The 20,822-nt window shown below is 32.0% G+C and overlaps 2 protein-coding genes across 2 annotated transcripts; one reads left to right on the top strand and one right to left on the bottom strand.

Annotated features, from left to right (window-relative positions):
• Positions 1-5,337: 5,337 nt before the first annotated feature.
• LOC131632253 (uncharacterized) lies at positions 5,338-7,310 on the bottom strand. Its single transcript, XM_058903038.1, has 3 exons — positions 7,001-7,310; positions 6,216-6,349; positions 5,338-6,159 (listed from the first exon to the last, which is right to left on the bottom strand). The coding sequence occupies exons 1-3, from the start codon at positions 7,308-7,310 to the stop codon at positions 5,338-5,340; spliced, it is 1,266 nt and encodes a 421-aa protein (XP_058759021.1).
• Positions 7,311-10,219: 2,909 nt separating this feature from the next.
• On the top strand, positions 10,220-11,524 carry LOC131632227 (bZIP transcription factor 11-like). Its single transcript, XM_058903007.1, has one exon. It carries the CDS (start codon positions 10,725-10,727, stop codon positions 11,205-11,207), a length of 483 nt encoding a protein of 160 aa, XP_058758990.1. The 5' UTR covers positions 10,220-10,724; the 3' UTR covers positions 11,208-11,524.
• Positions 11,525-20,822: the final 9,298 nt, after the last annotated feature.

Genomic DNA, 20,822 nt, shown 5'->3' with positions numbered 1-20,822 from the left:
AAGTGGCTAACTATACCTAGATGAAGAATTAATTGCATGTACCTTAATAACGAAGACCTGTTATACTACGTCACCTCAGAAAATGTTTCAATGATCAAATCATGACAACTGTGTCAGTACAAGGAATAAAAGGATAAGAATCAATTCTTAGAATAGAGTGATAAATATTCCGCACATATAGTAAAACTTTAATGACCAAATGATTGACAAAGACAAGACACGCAAAAATTATGAATTCCCAAGGCATATGTAAAGAAAATTTCAAATGATGAAGGTGGAACACCATACCACTACTTAACTATGTTATTATTGTGTCACTGAATTTTATAAGCTTTGCAATACATTGTTATATTACCAAAGGGAAAACATCTAGAAACAAGTGCTATTTTATTCATTAATATATCTTAGGAAAACTAAACACTTGTAACTAAGTCGTATTTGATTTACCATTATGTGCGAGTTTTTGTAAACAAATCACTTTTTAATTTTTCCAAAGCCCTCTAGTGTGAGGAAAACAAGTCCTTAAAGCTTAAATGCATGGAAGTCCTTATGGTCGGTAAGGCAACGAAATTCTAGAGTGCGAGTCAAGAAAATTTAAGACTGGGTTTTTTAAGTGGTTGAATGTAATCAAGTATGATTATAATAGAAACCTCTCAAGTTTTAGGTACTAGACTAGTCTCTAATTAACATGGTGAACCACTATAAGTCTTGTGTGAGTAGGTGAACGTGTATGTGTGTGTGTGTGAGTGTGTGTGTGCGTATGTGTTTGTGTGTGTGTGTGATTCTCTATCTTTATCATCTTTACTTTTCCCTTGCATACTCTTCATGCTTAAAAATATCAAAAACATTTTTTATAAATAAAACACAGTTCAACCCACATCATTGTTGTGTATTTCTCAAATTTATTTGACATTAAAGTGCAAATCTCTTATATAAACACTTGACAATGTAAGAGTAAAAAATCCTCGGAGAAAAACATGTCTAACATAAATCATGATCTACCTCTGGTTATGGTAAACACTCTTAATTGTAGGACAACTAAATCCAAACACAAGATGGGGTGAATTGTGTGAGTTTGAAAATTTATTTCCAAATGAAAATCTTTGATGAAAAAAGATTTTAAAACGAGTTTGTAAAATAAACAATAAATAAGCAGCGAAATAAGGAATTTTAGAGTGAAAATAATGAAATACATCATAAGTAAATAAAAGAATGAAATGTAACGAGATAAGGGAAGAGAATGATGCATTAGAGATTTACAGAGGTTCGACCTAATAATTTGACATTCCCCTCTCCCTAAGAATTTCTTTTTGAGAATTTCCCTTATCAAATCAAACCACTAACAGTTAAGGGTATAGAAAGATAGACATCAGATAAATTAACTTAATTGAAATCAAGAAATCCAAAAGTAAGTTCAACATAAAATTCTCCTTCCCAAATTGCTCAAGAAATCCAAGAGTGAGCTCAACACAAAATTCTCCTTTCCCAATTCCTGACTACAATCATTACGTGTCAACTCAAGAAGATTCAACAATAATAAAAGCGTAAAAAAAACTCAAATTTTATTATTAACGCAACAAACTCAATCATGTCAACTCAAGAAGATTCAACAACAAAAACAACAACAAAAATACCGAAGAAAACTCAAATTTCATTATTAACACAACAAGCTCCAATTATAAATCCTATGCATACTTATGAAAATAGGGAAACACTTATAAGTCTGCCAATGTATCTAAAACGGCACAAAGAGAAACTTCAAAAAACTAACAAGAGCTAGTAAAATCTAAATCTTACTACATAACATTGAAACATATTCCAAATAACACATTGTTTTTGTCATCAAATATACAAATAAAAACTTAAGTGCTATATAAAATTGCATCTAGATGCACCGTTAACTATTGTTGATTCAAATAATTTTTCCTAACCAACTAAACATTTTCCGCTAAAGATTGATTACTCATCATTTACTTAAGCGACTTCAAATTGATCAGCTCACTTTATATCTCACTCTAGAGAGTAAAATGAGTATTATTGATCATCTATCAACGAATCAATGGCAGAAATTGAAATTATATCATAACAAATCATGAATTTTGAAATAAACTGATTCGATTTCCTCACTTGATATTTTATTAACTTTAGAAAAACCAAATTCATCAATCACACTGTACAATAGTAAGATGAACAATAAACTTAATACAAACATAATCAGAACTCAACTTTAAACTACGCAAATGAAAAACCTACACAAATCGATTGAAAATGGAATCGAGTAGAATAACAACAAGCTCTATGACAATAAATAATGAAAATATATGAAATTAAAAAATATCATTATATATCAAAATCAGAGAGAGAGAGGAAGAGAATCATAAGATATGCATGCGTGGACATACTGAAAACAAAGAAGAAGACGAATGGGCAATGAAGATGCTGATGAAGACAATGGCGGTCATATGTTGTTGATGAAAATGCAAATGAAGGCATTTCATTTTGAGAGTTAGTGTTTCGAAAAATGTTTCAACGTAGATATTTCTTTTCGAGAAATTTCGCTTCAACATGGACGTTTCGAGTGAGCTTGGCAGTAATGGCATAAAGGGGAAATGATAGAAGTTTTGTTTCAAGTCGTGTTTGGTTTCAAGTGAACCTTGCAGTAATGGTGTTGAGGTGAAGTAACAAAAGTTTAGTTTCAAGTTGTGTTTGGCTTCAAGTGAGTTTGACAATAATAATATATGGTTACAAAAGTTTTATTTCGAGAGTGATGAGTTGTGTTTTGTTTGTTTAGTTTCATAATTTTTGTGGATGTTAAAAAGTAAATTATTTTTCCTGTCGATCAATTGGTTTAATCGAAAGGATATGTTATAGTTTCACTACTATAAATAATATAGTTCATGACAAAGCTTTAACCTCACCCAACAAAAAAACTGAGGTATAATGATGAAGCGCACCATGTTTTATTTTAAAGAAAATAAATATCATATATTCCCTCGGTTTTTTAATACAAACGAGAGGAAAAATAATTCAGGACATCCTTCAAATCCCAAGAAATGCAGTTTATGTTTTTATTTCTTGAAAAGTTGTGTCTTTATTTTTATTTTATTTTTTATTTGTAAATTAGATCATCTATTCCTTCGGTTTATGTAATAAGTGAGAGATTATATAATCAAATTTTACTATAAAAGCACACGTTAATTAAATTTTACACCAAACCTAACTTATATGTAGCCACTCCAAACTCGTACGCGTCATTCTTTGTGATAGATTGCAAGACAACAAAATTCTTCAAGGTTTTGTGTTCTATGTTGTTCTTCTAACACAAACCTTGAACACAACTTTTTTCCGCCCTTGCAATCAATCTCACATAATGGTGTTGATGTTGTATTTTGGAATAAATTTTGTTTGTGTTGTATTTTGGAATAACCTCCTATGTTGTCAATCAAATAATACACTCTATAATTTTTTTTCTTGGTTGACATCATTGAAAAATTTATTTCTAAACATGTTATACGTTGGAAGCAATTGCATCACAAAATAAACGGGGAATTATAAAAATTGAAAAGGAAACAAGACATGTTAATTTCAATTTTTTATCATTCACTATTGTTTTGCAAGTAATATATTACCTTGGTTTTTGATAAAACTGATGGGAAAGTCTTTATTTTTAGTTTTTAATTAAAAAAGAAAAAACTTTTTCTCGATTTTAAAAAAGAACCTAGGGGTTTAGTTTCTCAGCTACAACAACGAGTCTATGTCCTACATTCATGAAGTAACAACACTCAAAATATTGTCAACACATAAATTCACAAGAAACTCTCTATATATCTTGTTCGCTTTCTTGTGAAAGCATTTGTCATGAAATCATTTGCTCTATGAGATGGATAATGAAATCTTGGAACATATTTTTAGGATGGGTTACAAGTGCAGAAAAAAATATTCCCATGGTTGAAATAAATAACTTATCAGAAATTAAATGCATGTAAAATCATTGAATTTGAAAAAGAATGAGCACAAAGGGTATACAACAAAATTCGGATACCAACAAAAATTTGTTATTCTCCAAGAATAACATTAACAATGATGAATCATATTTGTTGTTCTCCAACAATAAGAACCTTTGTATTTTAATAAAAAATTAATATTTGTAAACAATGTAATATTTTGTGTAAACAATGTAATTTGTATTAAAAAAGCTTTTTCCCCTCAGTTTTTGATAGAAATCGGGAGGTTTGTGGCGCTGGGAATGAAACCTATTTTATTGTATTTTTTATTTTAAAAGAAAAACAATTTATCTCAATTTTGAGTCATAACCAAGGGAAAATTTACGGGTGTTTATTGATTTTCTTCACCGTCCTAAAACAAATATGTGTCGCCCATTTAGTGAGTATCAACACTCAAGACACTGTCATTAGTGATCCGCGTGAAACCTAAAAGATATCCATTATAAAAGTGTTTTGAATATCAAAAATTGATAATGAAAGTATTTGACATGAAAACATTTGGGTTTAAGGTTTGTGTTCTTAAAGAAGATAGGAAAATTTCTTTATTATGAATTGCAATAGCAGAAAAATATTTAAGTTCAAAGTTTGTGTTCTTAAATAATCATATAATTGAATATTTATTTCATTTATCTATTTTTTTATTTTATATCAGAAACAAATGCATGCAAAAGCCATTGAAAATATATTTGGATCCAATATTTTATTCTTCCACAAGATTCAATGAAATAAAGATTCGATATCTAATCTTCTCTGACTATGACGACGATGAATCAAATTCAAAATTTGTTATATATTTTTATTTTAATATTTTGTATAAACAATATAATATTTTAGATAAACAATATAGTTTGTAAATAAATTATTTATTAATACTATATGTAAACAATGTAATTTGTTTGTAAAAAATAATTATTTTTTCTTTCAGTTTTAATCATTAACTCATAGGTATGTGACACTAGTTTTAAAATTATAAAAAAATTATTACTGAGAATCGAACCAATTAGCATTTTAACTACCCCTCAGTTATTAAAAAACAGGAGATAAAATGACACATTTTCTTAAAGCGCTTCGTTATCCGGCGTCTGTAATCGAAGTTAAATCTTCTTTGTGTTCGAAGTTAAATTTATTTTTTGTAGTAGTGTTTTTCTATCGATTAAATGCGTAGTCGAGAGAATAAATAAAAGGTGAATTCTTATCTACCCAACTCAAAAAATTGGATAAAGTTACATTCAGTATAAAATATCTTTTTTTTTTTTAAAAGCAAGAAATATATTAATAAACGGAAGAAGCAACAAGAACAAGAATCCAAAGAAAATTACACTCCTATTGTAATCTAACTTAAGTAAAACAATGGGCTATTGCTAAACTCGTAGAAATTACAATTGGCCCGAGTAATTTTCCCGATATACGACCACCTCCAAATTAGAGCTTTACAACTCCAAACTACGTCTCTAGAGTTCCAAGACGAGTTGTTGAAAACTATATCGTTCCTACGTAACCAAATGCTCCAAAGAATGGCGAGCCAAATGGTTCCTTCCTTCCCTTTTTTAACCTTCTTCGATCTACAAAAATCACTCCAAAAGAAAAAATTCTCCTTCAAATCTCCAATACAACTATAAGTCATTCCGATCCATTCGGCCATTTTCTTCCAAACAATATCGACATACCGACATCTCAAAAAAGAATGGGTCAAGGTTTCGCTTGTTTCCTCACAAAGAACACAATTAGCATTTGAAGAAATAATAATACCTCTTTTCAAAAGCGAATCTTTGGTTGGAATTTTGTTGAGGAAGCTACGCCAACCAAAAGCTTTGACTTTAATTGGAACCTCCGCCTTCCAAATGTCTTTGAACACCGAATCAAAACGATTTGCCGGGCCTAAGGGAGAACGCCTATTTTTTAGAAAATTGCAGCAAGAAGAAACCGTAAAAATACCATTTTCCTCAAGAGTCCAAGTAGCCGTGTCGTGCCTATCCGCATGAAGAACAACTGCCGAACACAGAGTCTCACGAAGATCCGCCTGTCTCGAATGGAAATGGCCCATACTCCAGCCACTGTTGCTAAGCTGCACGCCTCTGTTTTCTTCACTAGCTGCTACGGCTGCATCAGTATTGAAGGAGGGAGAAACAGCCGCGGCCCCCACATTGGCAGCATGCTCCACTCACTCTTGAGAATTATTCATTATGCCAAGATCGCTCCAATTCCACCTACCATTTTTCCACCCCCCATCGCACCAATTGAAGCCTCTTTAAGAAGAGAGATGCTATACAAATCCGGGAAAAGATCTTTTAGAATGCCTTCTTTCAACCAACGAGCATGCCAAAAGGAGGTCGAAAAACCGTTACCTACATGAAAAAAACAATTGTTAGTAAAAAACTCCGCCGAAGATTTGGTCTCCACCCTCGTTATATCCCTCCACCACACCGAAGAGAACCGTTCCGGATATTTGATGTTAGAACAAAAAGTGGCTCTTAACTTAACATCCGCATATCTCGCCTTCAACACACGGAACCAAAGAGAATTAGAAGCTCCAAAAATCCTCCAATTCCATTTCAAAAGGAGAGACTTGTTGAACTCTTCTAAATTTCTAAAGCCAATACCTCCCTTCTCCACCGGTAGGCACAAATTCTTCCCACTAACCCAATGAGTTTTTCTTTTCTCCTCCGATCCCCCCCATAAAAAATTACTTTGCAATTTATTTAATTCCGCAATAATCTTCTTAGAAGCTTTATAAAAAGAAAGGGTGAAAATCGCCATACTACTTAGCACCGATTTTAGGAGAGTGATTCTTCCCCCGAAACTAAGCCAACGCCCTTTCCAAGAATTCAACTTCCTCCTAACATTCTCCAACAAGGGCTTCTAAGAGGAAATCCTTCTAGGATTTGTCCCGATCATAATACCGAGAAATTTGAATTCTTTGCCTTCCGATCTACATGAGAGAAAGTTTGTAGCAACTTCCATTACATGCGGATTGATATTAATGCCTATCAACTTACTTTTATGGTAATTGATTCTAAGGCCCGACATCATTTCGAAACCCCTCAACACCGCTTTCAAAGCCCATAGATGGTTCCAACTTCCGTCGCCTAATAAAAGAGTATCGTCCGCAAATTGGAGGATATCTATTCCACATCTCCCGTTCACATTGAAACCAACAAAATCTCCATTTTCCACCGCCTTTCCCACCAAAGCCCTAAGCCCTTCCGCTACAATTACAAAGAGAAAAGGAGAGATTGGATCTCCTTGCCTTAGACCCCTTTCCACAATAAATTCTTTTGTGGGACTACCGTTAACAAGAATCGACATCTTGCTAGAAAAAATTAGCAACTTCATCCACCGCATCCACCTCTTCCCAAATCCCATCCTTTTCATCATGTACCTAAGGAAATTCTAACTCACTTTGTCATAAGCTTTTTCAAAGTCAACTTTAAAAAGAAGGACTCTTTTCTTTCCTTGCTAGCATAATCAACAATTTCATTAGCAACTACCACCCCATCAAGCATTTGCCTACCCGGAACAAAAGCACTTTGAGCATTGGAAATAATCGTAGAGAGAACCCTCTTAATCCGACTAGCCAAAAGTTTAGATATAATCCTTGTATATGCTTCCCACCAAACAAATCGGGCGATAATCGTCAAGATCAAGCGGATTGTCTTTTTTAGGGACAAGAGCAAGGAAAGAAGAAGTAATTGACTTGGAAAAAGCGATTCCGGAATAAAGGGCATTAAAACAAGAGGCCACCTCTTCTTTAACAATGAACCAACACTTCTTAAAGAAAAGGAGGGAGAAACCATCAGGACCCATGCTTTTAGACCCATCACAACTCCACACCGCCTCTTTAATCTCCTCCATCGAAAACGGAACCTCAAGCGATGATCTATCTTCCGCACTCAGAGAATGAACAAACACATCATCCAATAAAGGTCTATTAAAGCACTCCTCCTTAAATTTATGTTCAAAATGCCCCCTCACCACTTCTTTAACAACTCCGACCGAATTCACCACTCCATCCCTAGTGTTCAAAGAGCTTATATGATTCCTACTCCGCCTTTCCTTCATTACACGATGGAAGAATTTGCTATTGGAATCTCCATCATTAAGCCACTTAAGTCTAGACTTTTGGATTAACATATTTTCCTTAAGTTTAAGGTTAAACCAAATCCTCCTCGAAGCTTTAATTTTATTAAGATGGACCTCCTCTTCCCACATTTCCCTATCATCCGACTCATTTAAATCTCGAACACCTTCCTCCACCTCCAAATCCACCTTCCAAAAAATATTAGTATTCCACCATTTCAATCTATCTTTAAGAAGACGAAGTTTCTCCTTCAAGACAAAGTCTCCTTTTCCAAGAACCTCTATTCCCTTCCATTCCTCTTTCACATAAGATAAAAAATTCTTCTCGGAAAGTATAAAATATCTTGGAAACAACAAATAATTATACTATTTTATAATTAATTAAATGTATTAAAATGAAATAGAATTTTGTGATTGGTTGAAGATACACTACCTAATTTTATGTGATTGATAGAGAAGTTGTCCTCTAAATAAAAAAAAAGGTTGTTCGAAATTTTAAAATGTCTCTCCATTTTATTTTTACCTCGGTTAAATTTTCCACACATAAAATTTTTTGTTATAAAATCTGTATTTTATTACAGTGAATGTTACACATATGAAAGAGTGACTTCATCGAGGCCATCTCAAAAAAAAAAAAAAACTGCATCAAAATTTAACGTTTCTGCACTGTGCAGTCGTATGTATCCAAGATAATGAAAACCAACCACAATACATTGGTGAACATGATTTTGAGAATGAGATTCTATAATTTTTCGACAGCTCATTGTCTCATAGTCTCATGCATCTTTTCATTATGTGTGGGACAAGTGAAATGATCGACCAAGTTACTTAGCCCAACCAAACTGCCAATGTTTTCTGGACTTACGCAGTCTCACACATCAATCACCTTTTCAATTAACATCAACGATCCATATTTATTTTCAATATTTTGAATTATAAAATAAAATCTAAAATATTAATGGTCCTATTCTGTTACAATTAATGACACTATTTGGAAGTATTTTCAAATACTATGTAATGTATGATACATGTTTTGTTTTTGTGCATCATTGTTGCTTCCCAGCTGTAAATGGACCCTTCTGTTGTCTTTTTTGTTAATCTTTTCTCAGACTCCAATTTCCACTTCTTTCCTTCTCTAACCTGGGTGCTATGCTTACACCCAACTTTGACACCGTAATGTTACACCGTATTCAATTATGTGAGTATGGTTTTCAAATTTTGTACAAGCACATGTTTCAAGATGCAAATAAAATATTAAAAAATTAAGAAACAAGACACTTTATACGGTGTAGTGTAAAGTTTTGTGTAAGCTTAGAATTTCACCTTTATTATATGATATGAAATTTATTTTTTTAGAAAATACTATCTTCTCATCTCTTGAATCGAGGAGAATTGCAACAGATGATAAAACTCTTTTAAAAGAGATTAAGCGTATTTGGTTTTGTGGTGAAAAAATTGATTTTGAGTTAATTAATTATGTAAAATTGATTATGGATAAAAGTGAGTTAAAGATAAAGTGATTTTTGTTTGGAGAAATTCTTGCAAAAGTGAGTTGGACAATAAATTTCAGTGTAAAAATCACGTTTGATCAAAAGTTACAAATTCTAGCTTCAATTATAATCAATTTTAAAAAACGTAATCAATTCTCCTCCAGATCAACCAAACACGTCAAAATTAATTATTGGAATCCCGAATAATTTTGAATGCCACAAACGTGAAACCAAATATAGCCTAATTTATGAAGTTGAAAGGACTACAATGAGTAGTAAAATTTTCTATCAAGAGAATTTAAATTTATTGTGTGTGTCAGTGCGCAACTGCAGCGCAACTACAAATACTAGTAAAAAATAATTAAAAAAAATTTACACGCACAAAATTAAATTCGAATTCAGAATCTTTGTTTAAGTTAGAAGAGATCTTTTATCATCTTATCAAAGCACTGTTAAATTAAATTATGGCATCAACCTTTAAAATAACCTTTTTCTTTTTTCTTGGCCTTTCAATTTTTTTTATTTCACCATTAAGTGACCCCATTACCCAAATTAAAATAGACCCTAGTTGTTTCTTGTATAAACAAAATTAAATATTCTCCACCAACTTGTTGGCTTTTCTATAAATTCCCTACTCAAATCACATAGACTCCTCTTCCACTTTCTCATTCTTCCCTATCATATTACTCTAACTTTCTATTTAGCCACTAAGATATTTTATTTATATATCATATTTCCTCCATACTCCATACCATTTCTCTTCCATCAAACCACTTCTTCCACACACACATGTTCTCTCTTTAATCACCAATTAGATAAATAATTGCATCTTGATTAAATGTCCAACATCTTGTTGTTAATGTTTGAAATTCATGTATCCGATTCTCAGTGAAATCTTTTTTTCTGGGTGTATGATCAATTCCACTGTTAGGCGCAGGACCCATTTAGTTCAATCTTTCTCTGTCACTTTCCTCTACTGGCTTTACTACGTTTCATGATTCTCAATCTCTCTTAGTTTATACCTATATCATCTATATCTATATCATAAAATAAAATATTTTATATTTTCTGCAGTATTATTTTTCATTTTCTAGTGTCTGAGTCGGGTCCTGCTAGTGTTGTTGTGTTGTGTCTTTTTTATTTATATCTCATCATGGCTTCATCAAGTGGAACATCATCAGGTTCAGGTTCGGGTTCGGGTTCGGGTTCGGGTTCATCTCTGCTACAAAACTCGGGTTCGGAGGAAGATTTACAGGCGTTGATGGATCAGAGGAAGAGGAAGAGGATGATATCGAACCGCGAATCGGCGAGACGGTCTCGGATGAGGAAACAGAAGCACTTGGACGATCTTGTTTCTCAAGTGACGAAACTGAGGAAAGAGAATCAAGAAATACTCACAAGTGTTAATATCACCACTCAACAGTATTTGCGTGTTGAGGCTGAGAATTCGGTTTTGAGAGCTCAGATTGGTGAATTGAGCAACAGGTTGGAATCCTTGAATGAGATTGTTGGTGCTATGAATTCAAGCAATGGAGGTTTTGAGCCAGACAGTAACTTCTTCTTCTTCAATCCTCTCAGTAATAATATGTCTTATATGAATCAGCCTATTATGGCTTCTGACATATTACAATACTGAGACTCATTCGGATTCGGATTTGGATTCTCTCCTGTTAAAAAAACGGGCACTTAAATTTAATAGACAATCTCGACCGTCAGATTAGATGAAAATTGATTTTAAAAAATTTTTGATATTAATTTTGATCGGACGGTCGAGATTGAAAACTGTGGGAGAATTGTTGGTTTGTTTTGTATTGAGTTTGTTGATGAGATATTGTAAGCACTACTAGTGTACTTATGGTGATAAGGAATAAGTGAATGTGTGTATCATAAAGTGCAAAGGGTTATGATTAGGTGTTGGTTATATGAATGGGGTCTAATTGATTATTGTTGTTACCTACCTTTGTTATTATATTATAATATTACTATTGACATAGTTTTTATGTAATTAATTTTTGTTTATTTTCTTTTGAGAAAATTGAATGCTCTTAATAATTTGGAGTAATATGATAATGAAAGAATGCTGTTAAATTGTTGTGAATGTAATTATGTAAAAGTGGACAGAGTTGAATTCTATACAGTATCAAAATCTTTCTTTGAAAATTGAGAGTGATGTATGATGCATTCTTTCAATCATAGAAAAATTTGTGTTCTCTTTTTTCTGGTATGTTAGGGAGTGATTTTGGTGCTTTCATACAAAGTGATAAGGACATGTACGTTTCTGCAATTTCTTATAAAACAATGAAAGCTTACAACACTAAATTTATATAGACAATTTCTATGACATCTCTAAATATTAGATAGTTTATCTCCAACCAATCATCTAATTTAAATTTATCATATTTAATTATTTATTAATTATTTAAATTTAGGAGATTTAATCTATTCAACTTTTACTTTTTGTGATGGATATATAAGAAATAGGCAACTCCTTGTAATTATAAGTAAAAATAGATCTAAAAAAGGTTAACAGTCCAATACATTTAATTTTGGTTGGGTACGAATATCTTTATCAAATAAAACAATATATTCAATATCATATTATATTTTAATATTATTTTATTTTAAAATAAATTAAAATTTAAAATTTATTTACACTAAAAGTATTGATAGGTACCCAATCAGAATTCATTAGTACAAAAGAATTTGTTCTAAAATTTTTTTATGTATTTGCTTTTATGCATACTCTAGTTGTTTTAACCTTTTTGCTTTTATTATTTTGGTGCATTACCTTTCACTTTCTTAATTCATAAGAATGAAATTTAAGGATACTAGTCTCCTTAGAGCATTTCCAACAAAGATTTTATTAGAATTTTAAGTATTATATTATTATAAACTTTAAATCTCAAATTTATTGGACTTGATCGTCAGAGTATTTGCAAATACCTCCCTTTATTAGATGTATATATAAAGTTTTGTTATATCAAAGTTCATCAACATTATCAACAACACTAGAAGAAGAAGATTCGTCAAAATCATTTGTGCGGCCCATTCTTAGATCCATAACCAGTCATTCAAGAGAGTATTAGAATTTTTTGACTATTAAAATCATTTAGGAAGGAGAGACATCACCTAGGATGTCTCTAACTATGAAGATGGTGCATTCCCTTATCAAGGTGGCACCGCCGCCCCGCCCATACAAGTGAGGATATTCTAAAAATAATTGTTTCATAGCATCAGAAAGAGTAAGACACAATGATGAAAAACACACTAATGAAAAAAAATGATAAATCGAAAGAGTATAGAACACAAAAAAGTTTTTTTTATATTAGTAGGCGGTTATAAAGAGAACCAAATCATTTTGCAATGAAATCCTAGAGAAGAAGTAATCAAATTAAGCTTACAACGATTTTTTAACCTTCAAAGAGCAATTTGAGAAATCTAAAAGACCAATAAATGAGAAATGAAAAGAAAAGAAAGAAATAGTTACACATCCTTAAACACACTCCCAATTGATCCACAAAAATGAAATACATGTGCATCTAACAGTTGACAACAAAGGATTCAATAGGTCGCGAACAAAACATGTCATATAGGAAAGTATTCTTTCTTGATAAAAATATCATTGCATTTATGATTTCCGTAAAAATGATCAAATCATGCATCAACCTAAGTCATTTACTCTTAAGACTATGATCAACATCACTCAATGACGACAGTCAATGGCCGTAGTAACAACATACTCTGACCGAACATTGGTGGTTCTCGAATAAATTCAAAAATAAAACATGTGACAACGAGAGAACATACTTCGAAACTCTTTATTGGAGCATATCACTAGATCCCATCAGGGATCTTAATTGTGACCGTGATCCAAGTAAAGGCGGCTCGACTTAAATAACCTCAAAACAAAATCATTATGTCCTTTTAACTTTTATTTAAAAATGATCATTTTTCTTCTTCTTATCTCCGCCAACCAAAGTTTGGACTAAGTCAAGACACAATTATCAAGAATTGAGATACCTAAATCTTAGAAAGCAATGAGAACCAGGAAATAAACGCGCCTTTAAAACAACTGGTCGGTGTCTGGATATCGTCACATGACAAGAATTTACAAGATCTTCTAACATAAACCCTCTAATAAAAGACTTGTCCTAAAAACGGTTATAGGGCCTCTAATTTTCATATATATTTTATAAATTTACAAATCATTCACAACTCTTCAAATCACAATCCGTGTTTCACCATGATTAAATTTAAATTGTCTTTAAGCTTGATGTAAGAGATGTGTGCCGTGTACGTTGATTGAAGCAAAAGTCCAAAACTAACCAACAAAACAAAAGAAAATGACAAAAACAAGTGTCCAAGCTAGTAAGCGTGCCACCCTTTATTGCTTTTCTTCCCATATAGTGCTTGCGGTTTTGAATGAATTCCTCTAATAGGATGTTGTTGGCTTTGCCTTGTAACTATCTAAACGCACTTCAAATGCCCTAAACGTTATTTTCTCAAACTCTAATGCTAGCTTTTAATTTTGAATTTTCTTGTGTGCTTGAAATTGATACACGTTGAGCCAAATCACTTCATAAGACCACCTTGATGCCGAGAATAGACTTGCAACTTCTAAAAAGCTGTAGTGAAAATAATGTTGAACATGAGTTTCATCGAAATTATCTGTGATACAAACACGTGTCGTTGCAGAGCTACCACATCAGCAATACTGCGGCTGCAATTGTCATTGCAGACGACAATTTAAAGTTTGGTCTTTTACACATCCAATTTCTTTTTCTTGCATCATCATGGTACAATTTCAACATTATTTTTCTAAAGCTACAATGTGGGCTTCAATTAGACGTGCGGCACCACTGAGTTAAGTTTTCTCACTTTTTCAAACATAAGTTAATAATATAGAGGTAAAGGGAAAACAAAAATGATCATGCAACAAAAAAAGTGGCGACAAAAACTGAACGCAAAGGCAATAACATGGGGTAAACTAAAGTTGATAGCCCAAGTTCTTGGAAAGATATAAAGATAACATGTTATGAGAAAAAAGAGCTAGCAGAGATGGGTGCACTCATGTGGTAAGGTACAAGTTGCACGTGCAAATGTAAGGGACAAAGTTCTCACATAAACTAACATGCAAGTAATTAATTATGGACATGGAAGTGAAATTAAGCTGAGAGGTCGAAGTTGGTTTACAATAATCTTGTGATAAGACTATGGAGCTCGAAAGGGTGATTAACTAAAAGAAAGTAATGTAGTTTTGTAGGAGATGATTAAAATCTGTTTTTGGTTTTTAAATTGGTGAATTCTTATTTATCCAACTCAATAAGTTGAGTAAAATTACCTTCAATGTAAAATATTTTGGAAACAACAAACAATTGTAGTATTTTATAATTAATTAAATGTAACATTGTGATTGGTTGAAGGTACACTACTCAACTTTTTGAAATGGGTAGAGAAGTTGTCCCCTTTTAAATTTATAACTTTTAAAAATACTCTTTCATATATTCAAAGTTTATATAGAAATGAAAGACAATCGAGTAGGACTATTTCAATTGTGTTGTAAGTTTTGTCATTTACTCATGTTGTAGTTTTGTAGAAGATGATTAAAATCTGTTAGGGTTTGTGTGTTTTAATTGTGAGCCTCTCTAATATCATCTTGATATAGGAGTAGGACTATTTCTATTGTGTTGTAAGTTTTGTCATTCATTGATAAGCTTTTAAGTATTGAATGATTGTGTGTCACTCATGTATCGTTTGATGCATTGAGTTAAGTGTGTGATGCTTGTTTATCAAGCTATTATTCTTGATTGAAGCTTTTAAGCAAGATCAAGTATTGTTTTGATTGAGGGGTTTCTTAATCAAGTAGTGCATTGTATCTAAAGACATAGCTGAAAGGCTATCAATATCAGTAACTGGGATTGAGACTGTGAGACATTGCTGCAGTAATTGGGAGTGTGAGGGGTTTCTCATATCTAGGAAGTTCCTAGGTAGAAGTTGCACTGGATAGGGATTAAGTGAGAGGTTGTAAAATGGAGGTTGTTTAGCTTCGAATTAATACTACTATAGTGGATTTCTTTCTTGGCTTGGTAGCTCCCAAAGTAGGTGTTGTTGTACACCGAACTAGGTTAACAATTTTATATGTTCATTTACTTTTCAACATATTTAAATTGTATTTACTTTGTCATTGTATTTTGTTCAGAGATCAGTGTCATGACCTCTCTTAGGACATCTGAGATCTGAATACCAAAATTTACAAATCCATGACTCATTATTCAGAATACTAAATAAAAACCAGGACAATGTCTGCGACCCATTATTCAAAGTTCAAGTAAAAATGGGAACAAAGTCCCAGGGCCAACAAAATGAATATTAAACATGAAATAAATCAAGAAGAATTTGGGGGAAACACTAACTAACAATTAATCATCAAATTTTTTATATCAGTGTCTGCAACATTCAAAGGAACTCCAGAAGTGAGGAAGGTTACCTTTTGAAAAGCCTTGTTAAAAGCCTCATGTACCGCAACCATGACATCGTCAATCATAACAAGATTCTCCACCTCAATTATTTCCTGTATCTCAAGTCTTGAATAAACAACCCCACTTTCACTTAAACTTTCTCAAGTTCCATCTTCAAAGATTTCTTACCATATTCATATTTTTCAAGCTTCTCGCTCAATGTAGCCACTTCTTTCACCTGTTTTATTTCCACATCCTTCACAGTTTCCTTGACCACCTTCACTGCTTTTTAGAAATAAAGGTAAGAAGTCTCCACCAAGTTTCAGACCAACTTAGTTGAATTTAACTCTTTCTCCGTAAGTTCCATCTTAGACCGAAGTTGTAATTCCCTAATATTCTAAGCACCTATCATCGTTTGTTTAGTGATGGATTATTGGTGGTTGATGAAGGTGATTAAGATTGGAGAAAACCTAGTGGCATAATAAGGAAAATTGAATTAAGACCGAATGGAATTGCAATCATAGCTTGAAGTGAAAGTTGAGAGGAAAAGAAGGGCTATATGAAAATTGAGGAAGAATGAGGAAGCAAGTCTTCATCAAGCTTCATCAACCATGCGCGTGTGCTTAATTTCTTGGAGAAAAAGAACCAAAACATGAATTGATCATCATTTCTCATCATCACCACCTCATATTCATCTCAACTCAAGTTTCATCATCTTAAAAGGTGGTGTTATAGGTAGTTAACACTTTGGGGGAAATAGATATTTCTAGGAAATTGCATGTTGGGATAAGGAATTTCATGAAATGTGGATTGATGGAATGTAGATATGCATATATGTGTGTGAATATGCTTTATGGAATTTGTTGCAATCTATGTTGTTAATTACATGAATTCTTGACGTACCTAGGTTGTTCATGTTGTTCATCATCTGTTCATGATGAAACTTGCATGAAATCAAGATCTTTAATGTGAAATGTATGATCTTGAGTGAATGAACTTGTATGTGATGTTCATGTTGTGAAATGATCTTCATGTCATGCTAGTACATGTTAGGATTGGATTGTTTGTGATTTGGTTACTGGAAAACTGAACTAAAACATGAACTTTTGAAAATAAATCACATGTGTAACCGGTTACACTTTTGAAGTAATCCATTACCCCCTCTAGAAAACTCCTTTTTTGAGACATACTAGGCACGTAACCAGTTGCACTTTTGGTGTACTCGGTTACCACCCCTATAAAGTGGAAAAATGCATGGAAGAATAGGTATGTAACATGTTACACCTTTAAAAAAATGTGTGGCAGAATAGGTATCTAAGTTAATATCCAATATGGACATATACATGTTTATTGGAGGCCACATAAAGCATTAATACAAATTATAATGGCGTAAGTTTCAATTTTACCAAGTGAGGCCAAATACAAGAGGTGGTGAACTGTGATATTTGAATTTCCAAGAAAAATTGATTTATAAGAACTTTTTGATTAAATCTGTTTATGTTAGATTACAGATATGAGACAGTAAAATACTAGAAGAGAGAAATAAACAGCGAAAAATATAAATAACTGAAAATAAAAGAGATGAAGGATAAATAGATCGCACCTTAGAATTAAGCTGGTTCATACTAAACTATTTAACCTACTCTAGTACCCAAGAGTTTTCCCTTGACGTATACACTAAAATAGACTTGAGTTTTTCATAGGATCAGCCGAGCAAGCTCTCACAACAACTTGCGCTTTTGTAACGGATCGACCCACAAACCTTACAACAGCAACTAGAGCTTTTAAACAAGCTCAACTCAAAAACCTTTAGTCAAACTTTTCAGGTTTAGCTTGCAACCTTCAAATTCAATACAAATATATCATAAGAGAACGAAACTCTTGAATAATCACTCCTAGCATGATGCCAATACAACAACTCTTAGAATAATTTTTTCACTCTCTTGGCACTAAGACAATTTTAGTGAAAAAGTAAATTTAAAAAGAAATGAGAAAAGAAAATGATAGAGGAGTTTCTATTTCGAAAATGGATGTGTTTCGTATTAAAGAAAAGCCTCATTTACATAGGAAAAAATTTGGCTCAAAAAGAAAATAATCAATGGAACATTTTAATGAGTAAGAGATGTACTTTGATTTAATCGATTAAAAAGCCTTTTTAATTGATTATACAATGTATTTTGACCTTTCTAATTGATTAAGCAAGCTTCCAATCAATTACGTGTGTTCCCCTATTAATTTGTAGATGTTTTAACAAAAGAGAATAGTTTTGAAAAACATTTTGTGTGTATGTGTCATTATCTTAGTATCTCAAGAGTCAAAACTTACCCTTGTTCATTTTACAATAAATTGATCAAGACTAGAAAAAACCTTGAGCGCAGGATCAGACGAGCTTTCAGACTTTCACACTTCCAGGCCTTTGAGCTTCAAAATATAACTTCAAGTCTTCAAATTCTTTTGCTTGATTAACCAATGTCTAGCACTTTGACTAGAACTTAATATCTTTTATTGATAAGACTTGAGATAATTCTTCTTTGATTAGATGTCATTATCATAAATCATTTGAAATAGTCGCCGTGATCAAAATCTCTTTGACACATGTCATTAACAAAATTGACAATTATCACCAACACTTTTGCAATTGTGATCACCAAAATAATAGTTTTGCATGCACGACATATATAACTGCATTCGTCTATTTTTTATGATAACAACGCATCTCTTATTGAGATGTTAAAATAAAAAGAAGATAGATTTGAATTGGTTAAACTCTTCATCACATAGTACAATTAGTACATAGTACATTAATGATAAAGGAAAGATGAAGAAAGAGAAACTTTTTTAAATCTAAACTTTAACTTATAATAAATAATAATTAAAAGGGTTTAAAAATATAATATTTTATTAAAAAATAATACTTAGTGAAATAAAAAAGTAATCATAAAAGAATATTTTGATCCGGGTCTTAAAGATTATCTAAGTAAGATATCATATTTGGACAACAACTTCCAATTTAATATATAAAAATTAGATTAGATAAAAGTGAAATAAAAATATAAATAATAATATAAAACAATATAAAAAAACACTACAGTGAAATACAAAATACGGAGATGAGATATTAAAGAATGTGAGAAAGAACAAAAGAGATGAGGGATTAGAGAATACTACAACGAATAACACTTTTTATGACGAAGCTTTCATCTCCAATATGCTAAAAACCAAGAGGATATGTCATGGGAACACAATGTTTTATTTTTAAAATAAGATAAACAACATCATTACTACGGAAAAGGCATTTAACAACGGTTGAGAAAGATATATAATCACGCAGGACCAGGCAAATAATTAGTTTTTTCGATTCTGATGATGATGAGGCCTACTATGATTGATCTAATTTTATCTCAGCGAAAGGGTTTATATATGATAATGGTTTTTGATTATGTAATGAAAGTTTATGTAATGAAAGTTTATGTAATGAAGTTTTAATCTTCCTGTTTAACTGTCTTAAGGTTATCAACTTAACAGCTTAAACTATCAACTTAAAATATCAACTTAAAGTACAAATTGGATAAACTAACAAACAGATAATTATAATTGAAAATTCAACAGTTTGCGATGAACTTACTCGTAAGAAACTGTCATTTAGTTGTATTCCTGCCAAGTCCCTGCATCTTTAACTATTACATTTCATAACAAAGTAAATGTTAAACATAAAGCAGATAAAAATCAGTGTAAAATTTTCAAATTTCAAACTCTACTTCAACTATTGTATTTCATAACAAAGTAAATATTAAACATGAAGGAGATAAGAAAACACAACAACTTCAAATTTCTAGAAAATCTCTCTGACTTCAGTTTTTTCTTCAAATTCTTGTTCTTCTTTTATGAATCTTCATACATAACCTTCAAATAGCCCACAACTTCCAACTCTGACTTAATTACTCTCATCTTAATTTCCCAATTTTCTCTCATGTCTTCATCCCATATGAACAAATTACATGTTTCATCACTCCTCCAAAATGGACATCTCCGAAAAAGCTTTCCTTTATTTTGTCTCTTCTTGCATTGGTACGAAACCATACGATTATCACAACCACTAAATTTTCCAGATCTAGATTTTAGAGTGGAAAAAGACATAGTAAAACCTTTAGATGAGTTTGTCTTCAAATGCGACATTTGAAATAAAACTGAATAACAACAATAAGTATGGGTGTTCTTACCTTCTTCCCGACGATGTCGACAGCGTTGGTGTTAGGGTTTGTTTCTTTTTTCAGTGGAAAATGGATACTTAGTGTTTAGCATATATAAAAAGAAGCTCCAATGTGTAATAACGATTTTATAAAGCGCCATAGTGATATACATATTTTTTAATTAAATATAAATAAAATTGAATAGGCGCGCATTAATGTAAAATGAATTAACTATTTGAGGAACCTGAGGATCGAATCCAGAAAAGCTGGGTTATATTACCACGGTTAGGTAATGAATCTTAATTATAACCTTAAAATTTTTAATAAAAAAATAAAAAACAATTGTTAGCGCATGAGTTTAGAAGTGCCACCACGGTTTTGGGCATTGTTGTTTTTGCATTTTGTAGTAGTTCATGTTACGTCGGTGTTATAAAAACCGAGTTAACACAACTATAAGTTAGCGTCTTTTATCGATAAAAAAATTAATAAACCTGTTATCTCATTTATCTTGCGAATCGAGGTAATATAGCTATAAGAACCTCGCTTTGAATCTCTGTTGCCGCATTTAAAACTTTGATATCAATAAACAAGAAGAGGCAATAA

This window comes from Vicia villosa, unplaced genomic scaffold (genome assembly GCF_029867415.1).
Source record: "Vicia villosa cultivar HV-30 ecotype Madison, WI unplaced genomic scaffold, Vvil1.0 ctg.000920F_1_1, whole genome shotgun sequence".
In the NCBI taxonomy this organism is placed as follows: domain Eukaryota; kingdom Viridiplantae; phylum Streptophyta; class Magnoliopsida; order Fabales; family Fabaceae; genus Vicia; species Vicia villosa.
The sequence above is the reverse complement of the archived record's forward strand: the minus strand, read 5'-3'. Positions and strand labels throughout refer to the sequence as shown.